Here is an 18,730-nt window from a genome sequence, read left to right as displayed (position 1 = left end):
GTCTCTGTTTACGAGCCAAGTGAGCACTAGTGGGTGGGGCCATGGGTGCGATGATTTTAAAATAGGCATCGATGTTGTTGCTGTAGAGGCCATCTTGAATTAATGAGTACCCCAAGTGATGTAGGGAAGACGCAGAAGTAGAATGTAGTGTTTTGGCAGCATGGTTTAAATAAATGCTTTTACTGCATTGGGGATTAACTTTTGAATTTTGAAATTTACAGTATGTTTTTATAGTTGAATGACCACTTATATGTCAAAATATCAAGGAAAATTTGATTCCTCATGACATGACCCCTTTAAGAGACGCACTTGCGACCAAGGCTAGAGGCCATGGCATTTATAGCCTCCTTGCTAGCACATCCGACTCCAATGCTGGGGATCACCGCACAGGGCGGGATGAGTAGGACCGGTAACACATGCAAGATGTAAATGTTTTAATTTTGTGTATTCCAACCTGGTCTCGTTGGAAGTTGTAATAATGGGATGAGTTGGTGAAATTGCATGAAATTGAATTATGACTTTTTCTCCCATAAAAAGTAAAAACACAAATGAATCACGTTCTTACGAGTTTTTCTAAGTGTAACCCCTTACCCAACACTAAATCTAACCATGATTTTAATAGGAAAATAACTTTTATGTACTGTCAAAGAAAGAAATCATTAGGGTTTGGAACGAGACAAAGGAAGCGTGTTACAATTTATCAGTCATTTGTATTGAGCTGTTCAGCTGTGACGTCAATTTGTTGGTGAATCCAGAAGGTTAACTGGACATGGGTTCCCTCAAGAATTTCCTATGGGTTTTTATAATGGGGTTTTTCAATTAATGGGTAAATAAGGTCTGTGGTAAACATTACTTGATCCTTGGATGTTTTGTTCTATAACATAAATTATACACAGTCATACCTCAAACATGAATTTTAAAGCTGCCGTGTTTTAAGAACTAAAACAAATAAGAACTACAACTACCACAAGCATGTGAGTGTACGTGTCTGACGAAATGGAAAACCACTGTTGTCCTTTTCTAGCAACTTGTTAGCAACATATTTATTGGGGTATGACTGTGTAATTTATGTTGAAGAACAAAACATGCAAGTATCTGCAAGTAATGTTTACCACAGACCTTATTTACTCATAAATCCAAAATTGCCATTATAAAAACCCATAGGAAAATCCCAAAGGAACCCATGGCATGAAAATGCTAATTCTAGGTTTTGGAATGAGTAACACAATTTGTTCACATTCATGTTGTTCAAGTTTCCTTTCTTAAAATAATGTGTTGGATAGGAGGGTAGCTAAAATTTGATGCCAGTATTGTTTTGATTTGAAATGCTGTTTGTTGATTGGTTGGTCTCTATGGGAATAGACGTCTTACCTTTTTGTACTTGCCAAGTCGTACGAGATCTTACAATTTTGAAATATCGTACAAATTATTGCAAGTTGTCATGAGAATATGTTGTGTATTCCCTGGGAATTACTTTGCCGTGGTTAGCACCATGCTCTACCAGTTGATCTACTGAAAACCACTGTGGCATCTATACCCTAAGGAAAGCTCTGATAGAGCTTTTGACGGATAGGAAAGTGCATGATGTGTTTTGAGGGCATGAAAAAGAGATGTGCCAATTTGAAATCAAGCAAGAATACAACCAGTTTTAACTCTAGTGTTTAGGTGCCCTTAGACAACTTTCCATCACAATGGGACACATTTTTTTAAACAGCCTAGCATGTTCTTCTACGCTTTTAAAAGTGAGAACCTACAAAGTCAGACAAAGAATTGTATTCTTCAGCTGTCTAGGGAATCAGCCTATGCACTGGCGCTATAAAGAACACAGAAACCTAGAATGTACATTACTACTACTAAATTTTCTCGCAAACTGACTTTTATGTGCTGCATTCAGTGTTTTGCCGCAGTTTCCTGGTGAAATTTAAATTAAACAGGTTACAACAACTGTGCTTTTTATTCACCTTCATACAAATCACAACTACAATGGCTGATTATGACTTTATATACACTTATTTTTCAAACTATTACTCACTTTTACTATAACGCATCATTTGAAAACAACACGTTAACGCTTGTATTAAAGAGCCTCACCCACACTTACACACTTATTCCATGTGATGAACTTCTGTAGTAGCTCACCTGATAGAGCACAGCCAAGCACGCAAGCTGACACCTGAGACGAGAGTATCATAGAAGTGACACGAAATGACATGGTTGCATCAGAAAATATGCTTTTCATGTCACATATGCTTTTAGAACACTATCAGTTATGATTAGGTGTTGGTTTACGGTAAGGATGTCTGTTTTGTTTACCTTTCATATGTTTTTATGACACTGTCGGTGTGATTTAGGCTAAAGTGTTAGCTTAGGGAAGTGCGATTTAATCATTAAAACATTCATCTAATATTCACCTTAAAAACCTTGTCTGATTACGACAGTTTTTTGTGCACTTTTGGTGCTCCCCGCTGGACATTTCACTGCAGCGAAACCTGTAATGATGCACGGAATTACATTTTGCAAAATTTTTGCCACGGTCATGTAATGTTCATGAGATCAGGCTGCAGAAACCAATATCTGAGAAGCCTAAATATACCTCTAAAGCCAACTCTAAACTTTACATTTTCTAGCCAACTCAATAAACCTATGCATTGAAAAATGATGCTTGATAAGGAGGGGGTTATTTGTTGACCCTAAGATCCCTTTTCAGTGAGGAACCTTTAGCGGTGTTTCATACTTTAATTTCTAGAAGTTCACAGTGCTAAAAGTAGCAGAAGTTGAATAAACATGCTTACATGGACCGGAAATTCATAGAAGCGTGGGCTCTTTTGGCTTGTGTTCACATCTAATCTACACACGTAAGGGATAACGCACAGTCAAAAAGGTCATTATCACGAAATAAACCCCAACAGGGCAATCAGGACCCAATCAGAAGTGAAAATTCTTCTACAAAGCCCTTCTTTCACTCACTGCAGCTGCTAGATGTGTTCTTCTCTCAGGACGTCCTGCTTGCGTATGTTTATTAAACAAAGTTAAGCTTCTCTAATCCCCGGCTTCTGTGCAGCGTTCAGGCGATCAATTTAGTGCTTCAAGCCTCATCATACACGTCTAACATCATCACACCACTGCACACATGGTTTCTTTCTGTGACCATAGAGCATACGAAGCCCATGCTAAGCGCACGCTTGTTACACATGGTTGGAGTTGTACGTGCATTGTGGTGTGGCATAGTCCTCTCTAATCAGACTCCTGCATAACTGTGGACAGCTTTCGAGTAAACCGAGGATGTCGCTGTGAGTCACACGATATCACTTCGCTGTAATTTATGCTGTGTCACGCCGCCAGCTACCATATCCCACCGACGGTAGGTTACGCAGTTGTGCATCTGGCTTTGGTTGTCTTTGTTAATTTGTCGAGCTACTGTGTGGGGTGCCGCTCTCATCTCGCTGTTCTGCACATGGTTTTCAGCACACGCGGTGTGTGTACAAGGCCCTGTCAAAGCACATGTCATTCACACATGGTTTTGAGTACCCTGTGAGTGTTGGGCAACTGGACTCACTCAGGAACCATATGGAGCACGATCGGAACTCAGGAACCATATGGAGCACGATCGGACCCCAGCTGACCCTCGCGTGACAGCGCAGCCCGAGACGGGTGTCTCCCTGTTGTTTCATCACACTTTCAATGTAGAGACTACATCACTTCTCCATGTCTTAGACCGCTCCCCCCACGGGACTGTAAGATCTCGTCTTTCAAAAGCAGTGCTGTTACACTCAGTATTTTTGTCTTGTTTTCCAGTAAAAATATCAAAACATCTTTAAAACCAGATGAATTAACTTGAGAAGCAAAAAGACATTTAAAGGAATATTCTGGGTTCAATGCAAGTTCAGCTCGACAGAATTTGTGGCATAACGTTGATTACCACAAAAAATAATTTTGACTCGTCCCTCCTTTAAAAAAAGAAAGTAAAAATCTGGGTTACTGTGGCACTTACAATGGAAGTGAATGGGTGAATCAGTAAACAAAATCTGTTAAAATACTCGCTATTTGAAAAGTTTAGCCACAAGACATAAACAATATGTGTGTTAACATGATTTTAGTGTGCTAAAGTCACTTACTAACCTTTTCTGTGTGAAGTTTTATACAGTTTCACAACTTTGTTGCCACGATAATGTAATGCCGTAAACCCTAATACCCTAAAACGACTACAAAAACGGTTATTTAAACAACTTTACAGCTCAAATATTACAACCGTTTTAACAGAAGCATTAATGTTAATGCTTATATAAAATTATAATCATCACATTTCTGCTATTAAACCCTCCAAAAATTGGCCCCATTCACTTCCATTGTAAGTGCCTCACTGTAACCTCGATTTTTAAAGGGACATTTTTTTTATTTATTTTTTTTTTATTTTTTTTAGTAATCAACATTATTCCACAAATACTGTCGATTGAGCTTAACTTTTAATAAACCCGAAGTATTCCTTTCAAGAGAAAACACTATTATTATATTGAAAGTACTGTTATTATTTTTGTGCGTTCAGCATTAGGCTCTCCACGCCCCTAAATATACAAAACATAAAATGAATTTCAACAGAACATAAAGGCTTGCCCTTATTCAACAACTGCCATGCATTTTTTTCAGACACTTTTATGAATGTGGATCTGCAACTAGTATTGAATGTTTTATTTGACCCCAAACTCTTGACTGTATTACAAATGCACTACAAGTGTTAACACTATATCAATGCCAGGTCTTTTCCTATGATCCATTTGTTTGCCCTGTTGGAAGAACTAGCTTAGACCAGTATGAATTTCCATGCTTGTCCAGGCTGGTTAGTGCTGGTTTGGTGCTGGTCTAGTTGATGGACCATCATAGAGCACCACACGTCACTCTTGGTGGTAATGGTGTCCACTGTGTATTCCAGATGTCATCTCTCCAACGCATTACAACCCGTACTTCAGGAGACTGAGGTTTGACGTGAGCTCCATGGAGAAGAACGCCTCGAACCTGGTGAAGGCCGAGCTCAGGATTTTCAGACTGCAGAACCCAAAGGCTCGTGTGTCTGAGCAGCGCATTGAGCTTTACCAGGTCAGTCCTCTCTTCTCCTTCATCCCTTCATCATTCTAGCAGTTCAATTCACTTCACTCATTCAGCTCTACCTTGTCAGCAGACATTTTTTTCTAAACAATTGTTAAAGGACAAACCCTCATGTAGCTCAGATCTATATGACTTTCTTTCTTCCGTGGAACACAAAAGGTGTATTTTTTAAGAATATCCTTGCCACTCTTTTCCATATTTTGAAAGTGAATTGGGGCTGTCAAGCTCTGAAATGGCAAAAATAAATAAATCATAAAAGTAGTACAAGTCTTATAAATAATAAGTAAGGGGTAAAGTACAGTCAGCCAGTTCTTACCTCAAAATAAACCCGACAGGGTAATCAGGGCTGTACATTAACCAGTTTATTACACGGCTACCTACGAAAAAAATAAATAAATTGACATGAATATCGATTTGCTCTGAAATTATATTATTTTGTGAGAAGAAATCGCAGAGTCTCTAGAAACAGCTGAATTTCACCTCCAGTTTGCATCTGAGTTTTTGTTTATTGTTTATTTATCAAAAAGGGCCATCTGAATGCTCATTATCCCACTTATTACAAGATTACTTGCCAAATACATAAATAAATGGACATGAAATTCATGTTAACTACCACTTTAACCAAGTTAGGACTCAGGAGAAGATGCCGGTTTCACTTTACATGCATAAAATTGCGCAAAGACAGTTCATTTGGAGACAAGCTGCAATGAGAAATGGATTATACCATATTATACAACAGTTAGTTCTGGTCCTTTGAATTGACATTTGAGACAGGCTCTCAGTTTGCATTGCTCAGCAACATGCAGTGGTTGATCCTTTTTTTGGAACTGTTTTATTATTCTACTGTGGGTAGAACAAAATGTATTATTTTATTATTTTTTAATATATATATTTTTATTTTTAAGTTCTTTTCAGCTGAAATGTGGCTTTTCTTAAAGAGACAGTACCATTTTAGTGCTTGTTCTACATAGCAATGTAAAGTCAATGTAAATACTACAAATTATGCATGTAAACAACAAATATGTAACAAAATGTGTAATAAATGTGTCAGTATTTAAAGGGGCACTCATACTGTATTAGGGTTGCGCGGTTTACCGGTACTAACGCAGTATCACAATACCAAAACAATTTAAACGGAACGATATCATCTTGTTGCTAATTTCGGTACCATATTACAGTATGCTGTTATTAGCAAAACGATATAAGATGTGACAGTTTTGAGTTGAAATCAATGACAAATTGAAAACTCTGGATATGGCCAAATGTGATCATTAAACAGCAGAAGGATGTAATTTAATTAAATAATATACAGTCACATGCGTTGCACACTACAGAATGAACAAGAGGTGTCGCTCTGTTCATCTGCTTCACACATACACACACACACGGGCACACGCATGCACACACACTCACACAAACTCAACACATGCTACTGGTTCTTAATTTTCATTCATTGTGTTTATAGTATAAACAGCTGTTAACACTTAATGAACTCCTCCGGTGCAGCTCTGAGATTTCAGCTCAAGAGTTGCGATAAGATTATCCCAGCACTAATGGGAAGCTTGATATAACTAACCCGTAAGATGGAAGAAATCAAAGGTCTGTCAAAATAAAAGTCCCGCTAAAATGAAAGCTCTATTCAACTGGATGTGTGAAATTGAAGACAGAAAATATGACTACTGTATAAAAATTTTATATTCAAAAAGTAGCAATAATACTCATAATAACAATTATATAATATTAAATGGTTGTTTTAATATTTGTATTATTATTATCTGTACGCAATATCACAATCATGTTGTGATTCAGCCATAGCAGCCTTGTGACACAGGTAATCAGATTTTTATGTCATTAATGTTTTCATTAATACTGTGCAGCTCTGTTGTGCAGCATTTTATTTTACCAAAAAATTTAATTTCAATTTCTTTGTAAAAAAATAAAAATAATAATAATAATAATAATAATATATTATTATTATTATTATTATTATTATTTGATTAAAGCTGTATATATCAATTTGATTAAACACCATCTGATCATGACATTGAATTAAAACTGCTAACATGGAATCCAGAAATATTTAAATGGAAAATGCATAATTTGTATCTGTGAGACTTTATGCAGTTCTTTTAAATACGTCATTTTCTGTGTATTTTCATTAAAAATCTGAGGCTTTTTATTTGTTGATTATAGTATCGATTTAGTATCGATACCGAGGTACCAGGGCTGGTATCGTACCAAAGCCAAAAGTTTGGTATCGGAGCAACCCTTTACTGTATATTTCTTTCAGTTTTTAATAGTTGCATTACACTTACATGTCATATCTGATGAGTAAAAACTACAATTACTAGTCACAGGCAATTCATTCTCCAATGATTCCTTAGAGGGTTGTGGAGACACACTTAGGTGTGCAAGTGTACATGTAATATGCATACCTACACTCAAAAAAATTGCTCTTTGGCTGAATTGATTCAATCGTGGACAGTGGTTCCACGTGTTTGAAATGAGTTTTCTTAACTTAAAATTACTATGTAATCTCAACACAAAAACTTGAATTGGCTAAACCCAACAAAATTAGACTTGCCAATGTAACTCAAATAAATCTCTTTTATCGCTTTATGTACTAACTAGTGAAAGTGAACATTAGCATGCTAAATACATGCTGGTTGTAAGCACTATAGAGTGTAGTTGAGTAATTATACTATGGTTAGCACAACATTTGCTCAAAGAAGCAAGTGATCAGTTTCAAGTGCAATATCTACCTGTCCTCATTGTTAGCTCAAGCTCCACTCTACACAATAACGGTAATCCCCAAAACTCCAACATAACAGAAATTCTTCTAAATCTCAACATAACAAAACATTAAACATGAACAAGTCTCCCCTTTTATATTCATCTTGCATAAAAACACATCAAATTACACTTCATTTTAACATTTACTCTCCCTATCAAGTCCCATGGGAATGGAAATGGAAATCCCCTGTCCAGCTTCATCAATGCTACATTAACACCACAAAAAGTATTTATGTATTCCCAACTCAAATGGATTAAGTAAACTCCCATTTTACAAATTGAAATGGATAGAATGCAATGAAATCAAGTTGTGACAAAATGTTCTAGAATTGTGTTGCTTTAGTTCACTTTAAGTAAATTGAACAAGCAGCAAAGATCGTTTTTTTTAGTGTAATCGGACAGCAATCCGATCAGTAAAAACGCATGAAGTGACCAAGTGTAAATACCCCCTAAAATGTAAGTAACTCAGTCTTAACTTATTTTTCCTAGAATTTGTGCCTACAGCCGAATCACAACCGTACCCATATTCAGAACAAACACTCTTGCTTGTGACCAGGAGCATGCAAAGATGCAAATTAAACGTCATCAACAATGCTTCACTTCCACAAGTTTGGCCAGATTGATTCCACATTAACTGAGAATCATACTAGAGTTTACATGAGTTGTACACCAGACGAGTTAAAAAAAACTGCTTTTACACCCACCAAACCATCCAAACTCTGACATCAGGGTCCACACCAAAACTTCTAGTGTGAAAGCAGCGAGAAATTGCACTTTTTTATCTCTCTTCTCCTCGTCTTTGCTCGTATGTTCGCACAGTATATTTATCTTAGGGGTGCCGTACGGCTCTGGGACATCGATCAGGAAGGTTTTATGTGCGTGTGGAGAGAAGTGAAGGTGGAATGCTGTTTGATGATTTAGAGTTCGGAGGGTCTCGAGGGCAGAGTAAAATCCCAGTGCTGTTGGGGTCTGTGCTACCCACTTCCCACCTGCCTCTCCATTTAACCTTGCTCCCCTCCTCTCTGTTCATGTGTCAGGGTCTGTCTTGACAGGTGCAGTAAACACGAGCACACTAACACTGAGATGGTGAATGTGTTACAGAGGCTTTAAAAGAAGTTTGCAAGCAAGAGAGAGTTTTTTTTATCATTCACTTTGTAGCTGATCAAATAAATACAGTCATAATTAAAGAATTCTTCAGTACTAATAGTATAGTTGCAAGCTGCAAATATTGGGGACCAAGCAGTTTGGAAAAGTGGAGAAAATAATCAAAATTGCCAAATTTAAAAGAACAGATCTGTCAGGGGACAGTTACAGTTACATTCTAGTTACTTTGTAGACATGGTATTTGCAGACCTACAAGGATTAGCAAAACAAAACATGTATATCTTGTTTCATTTCTGTCTGCCATTTTGACTTTTTCAGACTCCCCCTAGACTGTTGGTCCAATTTGCACACAATTTTGCATGTATCATCTAGAAACCCTCATGACAGATTTCAAAGGAATTTGGATTTGTCAAATAATTTAAAAGATATCAGCCAGTTAATGTATACATTAGGTTGTGGCCCAAATTCTCTTATCAAGCTATATCTTCTTTACAATGTGATTATACAACATATATTTCATTACTTTTTGTCATGAGAGTCTCTAAATGATACATGCAACATTTTGTGCAAATCAGACCAACGGTTGTTTTTTCGGAAAACTCAAATCCTGCCAAATTTGGTGTCTGCAAGACTTTGATGCCCAGACACTTTTAGGGCAAAACAAGAAAATTACTACAAATACAATAGGGTTCCAGCACCTTTGGTGCTTGGGCCCTTAAATATAATATAATATAATACAATTCATTATTGTATGGATATTAGTCCGAATATTATAATATACTATATACTATAGTATATGTAGATCTGTAATGATGCCTAAAATAATCAGTGTATACCCTTTGACAACTGAACAACATAAAATGATTCATAGGTTTTTGTGATGTTAGGAAATAGTGTATACACTATTTCCTAACATCACAAAACCTTTTGTTGTTGAGTAGCAGATCCTGGCATAGGTGATATAGGCAGGCACCTAGGGCGGCAACGCTCTCTGGGGCGGCACAACAGGGTACCTGCCAGACGCCCCCGCATAGAGCTTGCAAAATCGCGATGGGAGAAAGGTGCCCCGAATTGTGCCGCCCTGCCTCTGGCTAGCAAGATTGTGATGGGAGAAAGGTGCCCCAGATTGTGCCACCCCACCCCCGCATAGAGCTCACAAGATCGCAGTGGGAGATAGGTGCCCCAAATGGTGCCACGGGGGGGTGCCACGTCCGATCTCGCCTAGGGCACCAAGTAAGCCAGAACCGCCACTGATGTTGTTCAATAAGATATCTAATACTGAGAGCCTGAAATTTAATGAAAGTTTGTTATAATTACAAGTAGTATCTTGCTTAGCTTAGCAGGCTAATAAGTTAGCTGGCTAACTGCAATGTTACTGAGAACACAAAGAGAGAGCATTTTTTAATTTGACCATTTGTAGCTTTGGTTACATAATGTAATATGTATATAAGGGAGACCGGGGCTTAGATGAGAGCCTAAAATTCTATGATGGTTTGTAATAATACAAGTAGTATCTTGCATAGTTTAGCAGGCTAATGAGTTAGCTTGCTAACTGCAATGTAACTGAGAACACAAAGAGAGAGCATTTTTTAATTTGACCATTTGTAGCTTTGGTTACATAATGTAATATGTATATAAGGGAGACCAGTGCTATAGTTGTCAGTGACTATTTCTCAGGTTAGGTTTATTTTTTAAAGTCAATTTCTATATTACCACATACCTTAAAATCTAAAAAGTCTAACTACACTTTTATTAAAGAAATGCAAAAATACAACACAAACATTTAGCCTGTTTACATGCACACCAATACGCCGCTAACTCCCAAAAATCAGCTTATTTAAAAAATCAGACAAACCAAGGAACACGTTTACATGAGATTTGAAATAATCGAGCTATTCTCTGCTTTTGACGTCATACCATGAAGAGTCATATGCACAACACTTGCACACATTGGATAAGCCAGTAAGAATGGTGTTAAAGGCGTTTTTTTTATTATTATTATTTTTTATCCCCTTTTCTCCCCAATTGGAATGCCCAATTCCCACTACTTAGTAGGTCCTCGTGGTGGCGCAGTTACTCATCTCAATCCGGGTGGCGGAGGACAAGTCTCAGTTGCCTCCACTTCTGAGACCGTCAATCCGCGCATCTTATCATGTGGCTCGTTGTGCATGACACCGCGGAGACTCGCAGCATGTGGAGGCTCATACTACTCTCCGCAATCCACACACAACTTGCCACGCGCCCCATTGAGAGCGAGAACCACTAATCGCAACCACGAGGAGGTTACCCCATGTGACTCTACCCTCCCTAGCAACCCGGCCAATTTGGTTGCTTAGGAGACCTGTCTGGAGTCACTCAGCACACCCTGGATTCAAACTCGTGACTCCAGGGGTGGTAGTCAGCGTCAATACTCGTTGAGCTACCCAGGCCCCTGCGTTAGAGGTGTTTACATGCAACACAAAATCGGTGCAATGGGCAAAAATCTACCTGTGTCGGTCGGTTTATTCTTACACCATTTATGACCTTACACCGATAAAGGAACACAGTTTAATGCGTTTACATGATGTTGTTGGCTTATTAAGCATAATCAGTGTAAGAATGTGCATGTAAACATGCTCATTAGTATTTGTAGCAGCTTCTATAATATAAAAGCATGACAGTGCCATACACCACAAAAACGTACATTTGTTTATAAAGATTGTGCAGAATAAACAATGATTGCCTGATGTTCACATTGCTCATGTGACCTTACTATTCATATAATTTCCATGTATGTTTTAAGACTAACTTAGTTGATAAAATAAAAGAATCTTTTCACCACAGAGTTTGATAATTCGGGAAGCATTGTTTTAAATGTTTTACATTTTTGGGTTATACACTCCCGATTTGAGTGGAATGATTGGGTAAGTGTTCACCAGTGACTATGAATATGGCAAAATACATCCCAGACATGATTTTGAATTTTGGTAGTCATATTTTTCTGTCTTCAATTTCACACATCCAGTTGAATAGAGCTTTCATTTAAGCGGGACTTTTATTTTGACAGACCTTTGAGTTCTTCCATTTTTCGGGTTAGTTACTTTATCTGATATTAATGTAATAATACATATGTAAATACCAACAACAACAAAAATCGAAATGTTACCTGGTAATGTTTGGTTGTCATTAATAAATCATAGTACTTCAAACTGCTTCTCTATAGCATTTTGAACACTCTTATCACACAAACCAGCAATTATTTTTCAAATACAAACAGGAAATGAACATATAACACTATTTACCACATCAGATACTTGTGTAAATTAAAACTGTCAATTAAAGTTGACACACATATAGTAAAGACACACATATTGTGAAGTTTAATAAAGGTAGTTCAAAAATTATGACCGTCCGTTGGCGGATTGCAGGTGGAAGTTCCAATACATCAGAGTCGGATGTGACAACACAAGGACACGTGAAAAAGGTCTGTCGAGCAGAATATACAGTACTGTGCAAAAGTTTTAGGCACTTAAGATGTTTCACAAAAACATTTGTCTTAAGATGGTTATTTATATCTTCAGCTTTAGTGTGTCAATAGGAAAAATAAATGTTAGACTCCCAAACATTACTTTTGCAAACAGAAAATATTAGAATAGAAGAACAGGGAGCACCGCACCAGATGGCATGGTCCTCACAGAGCCCCCCACTGAACATTGTGTCAGTCTGAGATTACATAAAGAGACAGAAGTAATTGAGACAGCCTAAATAGATAGAAGAACTGTGGTGAATTCTCCAAGAAGCTTGGAACATCCTATCTTTCAACAACCAAGAAAAACTGTGTCCAGGTGTACCTAGGAGAATTGGTGTTGTTTTAAAGGCAAAAGTGTTCACACCAAATATTGATTTAGCTTTTTTATGTTTACTGGACTTTGTATGATGTTAACTGATAAATTAAAATTTTTTATGGCATTATTTTTGAAGACATCCTCATTATGCAACATTTTTCACAAGTGCCTAAAACTTTTGCACAGTACTGTATAGAAAAAATATTTTGTAACGATGTAAATTGTGAGCTCTAAGGCTACACAATTATGTACACAAACTGATGGAACAGAGCCTTATTCCTTAGTCACAGTACTATTTTGCCTGGAACAGTAAAATCTCATTGTAAAACCAGTTAAAGCTGAAAACAGTCTGATCTACTAAGGGCCATCATTACTTTGGCAAAGGAAGCTGAACCCCAAAAGAGGCTTTGGAGACCCCTGGCAGTCCAAGGCCCCACTTTCCCAGTCCATAATTCAGCCCGGTGAAGTTATCCCGTTTGTTAACACTGTTTTAGTTTATATCTATAATTCAGCTCTGCTGTTAAACAAATCAAGTGTTATTGCAGTTCAGCAGTAAGATTTATCTCCATATCAACAGTTGTGTAACTAGATTACCAAATACCCCAAAAGCCCCTTCACTGGTTAAGGGACCTCTGTAGCTCCATTCGAAGAATCTTACAATTAGTATCTTCATGTTGGCCTCAGTCTATACCTCTCCGTCCCATGGCCTGGTGGAGAGAAGCAGAGCCATTGGAGTGTTGCAGCTGAAGCAGTGTTTTATGCATTAAGAGGTGTGCAGTCCAATGTAAACACACAGCCCTGAAGGACAGAGGAATAACAGTGCACCCTGTCCAGCATCTGTTTCCGCCACCACAGCCTCTCCAAGCATTTCTCAGCCCTGGCTAATCAATCAGGAAGCCTCCAATGGGAGAAAGGGATGGGGGTGGTAGAGGAGAGGAGCTCATCAGTTGAACTGCTGTTTGAGGCACTAGACAGGGTACCATTTTGAGCAGGGTGAATGGGGGCAGGCATATACAGTAAAGTGCAACAGTAATCAGCCACTTTTTCAACGCTGAACTTCAGTCATATATACAGTATATATAGATTTAATCGATTAAAACATTTTAAATAATTAATTACAATTTTTTTGTGATTAATCGTGATTAATCATGGTACTTGGTACATTAAAACAAACATAATCATTAATATACTTTGTATTATTGAACTTGCAAGAAACTGGTGTGCTGAGTGACTCCAGTCAGGCTTCCTAAGCAACCAATTGGCCCGGTTGCTAGGTTTGGTAGAGTCACGTTAGGTTAACCTCCTCGTGGTTGCTATAATGTGGTTCTCTCTCTCGGTGGGGCACGTGGTGAGTTGTGCGTGGATGCCATGGAGAATAGCGTGAAGCCTCCACACGTGCTAGGTCTCCGTGGTAACGCACTCAACATGCCATGTGATAAAATGCGTGGATTGATGGTCTCAGATGCGGAGGCAACTGAGATTCGTGCTCCGCCAACCGGATTGAGGCGAGTCACTACGCCACCACGAGGACCTAGAGCGCATTGGGAATTCAAAATTGGGGAGAATAGGGGAGAAAAGAAAAAAAAAAGAAAAAAGAATTAGTCATCATTTTTTAAAAATTATTTAAATAGAAACTTAAAATAAATAAATATAAAATGTAAATGTTACAAAAAATTTTGTGGAGTTAATTTGACACATTTTTACAGGTATAAATCTTTGATACAAGTGTATGTATACATACCATAAAAAACATGCATCAAATGGGCAGATTCAGTTCATATCAAGCTTTATAGGCAAGAGAAACTGAAGTGTACATTGCCAATGCATTATTAGACTCTATACATACAGATATAAATCAATGTGAAGTGATACGGCAGCTTGCCTGTATCTCTCCCACACCTGGCTCACCACTTGTTGTTGAACTATTAATAACCATAACTATTAATAATTTTCAATACTTCCGAACCTGAACCAAACTTATACTTGAAAAACCTGACCTGAACCTGGCCCGAAACCTGCCATTTTTTCAGGTTCCATCAGGCTTGGGTTGGGTAGCAGACCTCAAAAAGCATAACTAAAAATAGTCCATGTGTCATGGGCAAAATAAAACTATTGACATAATATCATAAGAATTATAAGGACAAAAACCACATATTTCATATTTTTCACATACAAAATATTTGAATATATACTTTACATATATAGACCAATTCCAATACATAATCTGCAATGCTTCATGGGAGTGGACTGCCACTGCTGAATTATTTTGCTGTGTATTCAATTTCCATAGTAACAGAGACTTCTCTGATTGGTGCATCTCTCATCAGGATTTTAAGTAGTGTTGTTAAGAATTCAGCTTTTAAACACAATTTTCCACGATGAATTAAAATGAAGTTGAAATCACATTGAGTTGTGGCTACTACAGAAGCATATATCATCTCTTAACAATCTCAGAGCTCAGTGTTAGGCCTGTGTTGAAAGATATATATGTTATTGCTAAAAATCTATTTCTCTATGGAGAAAATGAATGGGAGTTTTAAATAAATGAATATTACTTCCTAAACAAAAATATTGCACTCTATTAAGGAAAGTGTTTGTGGTCTGTGGGTGACCAGTGCTGATGTGTTTCCTGTTTCTTTAGATTTTAGGTCATAAAGACCTCACGTCACCCACACAGCGCTACATTGACAGCAAGGTGGTGCGCACCCGTACAGAGGGGGAGTGGCTGTCCTTCGATGTGACGGAGGCCGTCAGTGAGTGGCTGCTACACAGAGGTAAAGCAGTGGGAATGATAGAGAGACTTTGTGAAAACATTTTAGTGTATTTTGCATGTTTTTCTGTGTAAGCTCTGCTGGAAACTCCAGCTAAAGCAGGTGGTTGCTGCTTTAGAGCTCATCCAAGATGGTCATTTAATGTATTATCAAGATGCAAGGTTCCCACACTTATGGACAACCTGGAATTATCAGGAAATTGTCAAATTGAGATTTCCAGGCCTGGAAACTAATGCAAAGTGATGACCTGAATATACACACTGCAAAAAATCATTTTCTTACTCAGTATTTTTGTTGTTTGACAGTAAAAATATCTAAACATCTTCAAAAAAGGATTTACAAAACAATATTTACATGAGAAGCAAGATACATTTATTGTACTTGTTTTCAGAGAAATCTAACAAAACTAACTAAATATAGGTCTATGGTTAAAACAAGCAAAACCAAAGAAAAATAAACTTAATTCAAGGGAAATGTTGTAAGATTTAATATTACTTTTTCTTTCTATTCTTAGCAAGTAGTCACAAATGATTGGAAAGTTTATGGGAAAAGTCATGGAAATTCATTCATTGATTCAGTCAGTCATCCTGTAGATGGTTTATCTGGTGGGCTACCAGCTAGTAGACCTTTGACCTAGAATACCTTGGTCGAGCTGGTAGGGCTAAATACTAATATATTGAATTCTTAAAAAATATTGTCGCAAGCACTTATCAGAATCCAGTGGCTTTAGGAAACAATCGGAAAGAAGTAAATAAAATGGACTGATTGGACAATACCACCATCACTCATCGCAAGCAAAGGAGTTTTCAGCCATTTGAATAGTGGATAGCACATACAGTGGCAAGACAAATTATGTGAACCCTTTGGAATTGTGGAAATGTATGAATTTGTCTTAAAATCTGGTTTGATCTTCATTTAATTACAATTATGAACAAATATAATCTGTGTTATCTAATAACACACAAATTATTGTATTGTGCAGGTCTAATCCGCAGCTACCATAAACACTTGGTTGAGGTTATTGCTGCCAAAGGGGGATTGATCAGTTAAATCCATTACTTTTTCCACAGCACTGTGAATGTTTAATGGCATGTGTTCAATAAAGACATGAAAGATTATTATTGTTTGTGTGTTGTTAGCTTAAGCGCATTGTGTTTGTATAAACTTTGATGAAGATGAGATCACATTTTATGACCAATTAATGCAGAAAACCGCTAATTCCAAAGGGAGTCCATGGAGTTGCATTGATGGTTTTAAATTTGAATTTCTATATCCATGAAAACACATTAAAAGATTTGCAAACATAAAAGAGAGACTTAAAGCAATAGTTCACCCCCAAAATGTTGGGATGTCAGTGTATTCCATGTCAAATCAACTAAATTTCAGAAACGTTTTGTTAATACTTTTTCTAAAGAAAGAACAGAAATGATGTTGAAAGCCAAAATATTAAATTCTATGAATCAATATTTAGAGTAATCTATTATTTTTTAATGACAATTTTTACCTATGATTTTGGAGCAAAACTACTGGTAAAAATAAATAAATAAAAATAACCTTAGAAAGGTGTCAGCATCATTTTTTTTCTTATACAGAGATAGGTAGGTCTATTACTAAAATCAGTTGACTTCAGCTCCCCTTGTAGCATTATATGCCAATGGTGAGTCCAGGAAAAGAAAATGGAAAAAGCACTTTTTGTGTTGCTTTTCAGAGGTTGGAGTGCCTATAACTCCAGAAGTATTAAAGATATCTTAATATCCATTTAGATTCTGGTTCTAAACAATCTTCATTGTAAAGACCCTTTATGTATTAGTACCAGAGATATGGGGCTCTCTATGTGGCTCCATGTGAAAATTTTAAATTGTACCCATTTCAATAGTCGAAAACAAAATTTGGGTCACATGGCATGAAGCTGTAATTAAGTCTCCTGCTTCTCAGATGTATCTCCAGAGAAAAAGATTCCAGTAATTTTACGTGTCTCCTCTAGAGTTCAGAAGAGATCTCAACAATGTCTCAAACTGTCCTCAGATTTGCTAAGATGCCAACATCTGCTATCAAAAGTCAGAGATCTCAATATGAATCTTCCAAGACCAAATTTGCTGAGATCTTCTATCCAGATTTATTTATTCGCTGTATACTCTTACAGTTTTCTTCTAGGACAATTTCATAGTAGCTTCCCCAGCACTACATAGCTCATGAGCTCATTACAGGTCGAGTCCAGCAGGTCTCCAACCGGTGAGAGACATCAGCACAGGAGATATTGAGCATTACTAGTGAGAATATGATGAATGCTGGAGAGACAGCGGAGACTATGTGTGTGACTCCTGAGGGACTATGGGAGTGGGCTATCTGAGTCGAACTAAGTCATATCACGAGCCAGCTCCAGAAATGAGCTCATTTATCTGCTGGAAATTATCTATCCTTACGCTGTGCACTTTTTTCTCACTGTTTTTCTCCCACCAGACAGAAACAATGGATTCAAGATCAGTCTGCACTGTCCCTGCTGCACATTTGTGCCGTCAAATAATTACATCATCCCCAACAAGAGTGAAGAGCTGGAGACACGCTTTGCAGGTGGCTTTGGGTGGGGGTGCGAGTGAATTCGTTTGTGTGTTAGGGTGTTTCTCTGTGTGTGTGTATGAGAAAAGGGGGAAATATGTTTCTTCATAAAGTTCCTCAGATTTTATTGATTCATATATTTACTTTTGTCAGGATAGATGGTGTCTAATTAATACTTGAATCCCCGCAAATGAAATCCAAACGAAAGGCTAGGGAGTTCTTGAAAAGTACACTACCAATCAAAAGTTTGGACATGCCTACTCATTCTTTATTATTACTATTTTCCACATTTAAGAATAATAGTGAAGTCATAACTGTCAAACTGCATTTGTGAAATAACACAAATGGAAGTATGGGAATTATGTAATGACCAGAAAATGTTTAACAAATCAGAACTATCTATTATTTGAGCTTCCTCAAAGTAGCCATTCACTCAACCAACTTCATGAGGTGCGTCCTGGGATGCTCTTTAACCTTTAAATGCATTCCTAGGGTCTTTAGTGATCCAGGAACTCATTCCACCCCCTTCTACCTCATTCCTTTATGGAATATTTTAGTATTCCTTAACCTTTCTTTTATGAA

At 37.4% G+C, this 18,730-nt stretch overlaps 1 protein-coding gene across 1 annotated transcript in view; it reads left to right on the top strand.

The window, feature by feature from the left end:
- LOC127453885 (transforming growth factor beta-2 proprotein-like) overlaps positions 1-18,730 on the top strand; it is a 67,997-nt gene that overhangs the window by 37,400 nt on the left and 11,867 nt on the right. Inside the window, exons 2-4 of the mRNA XM_051720633.1 lie at positions 4,928-5,091; positions 15,463-15,595; positions 18,053-18,163. Coding sequence (XP_051576593.1) covers positions 4,928-5,091; positions 15,463-15,595; positions 18,053-18,163 — 408 coding nt within the window. The remainder of the gene's footprint in view (positions 1-4,927; positions 5,092-15,462; positions 15,596-18,052; positions 18,164-18,730) is intronic.

The sequence above is a fragment of the Myxocyprinus asiaticus genome, chromosome 16 (genome assembly GCF_019703515.2).
Source record: "Myxocyprinus asiaticus isolate MX2 ecotype Aquarium Trade chromosome 16, UBuf_Myxa_2, whole genome shotgun sequence".
In the NCBI taxonomy this organism is placed as follows: domain Eukaryota; kingdom Metazoa; phylum Chordata; class Actinopteri; order Cypriniformes; family Catostomidae; genus Myxocyprinus; species Myxocyprinus asiaticus.
This window is presented reverse-complemented; position numbering and strand designations above follow the sequence as displayed.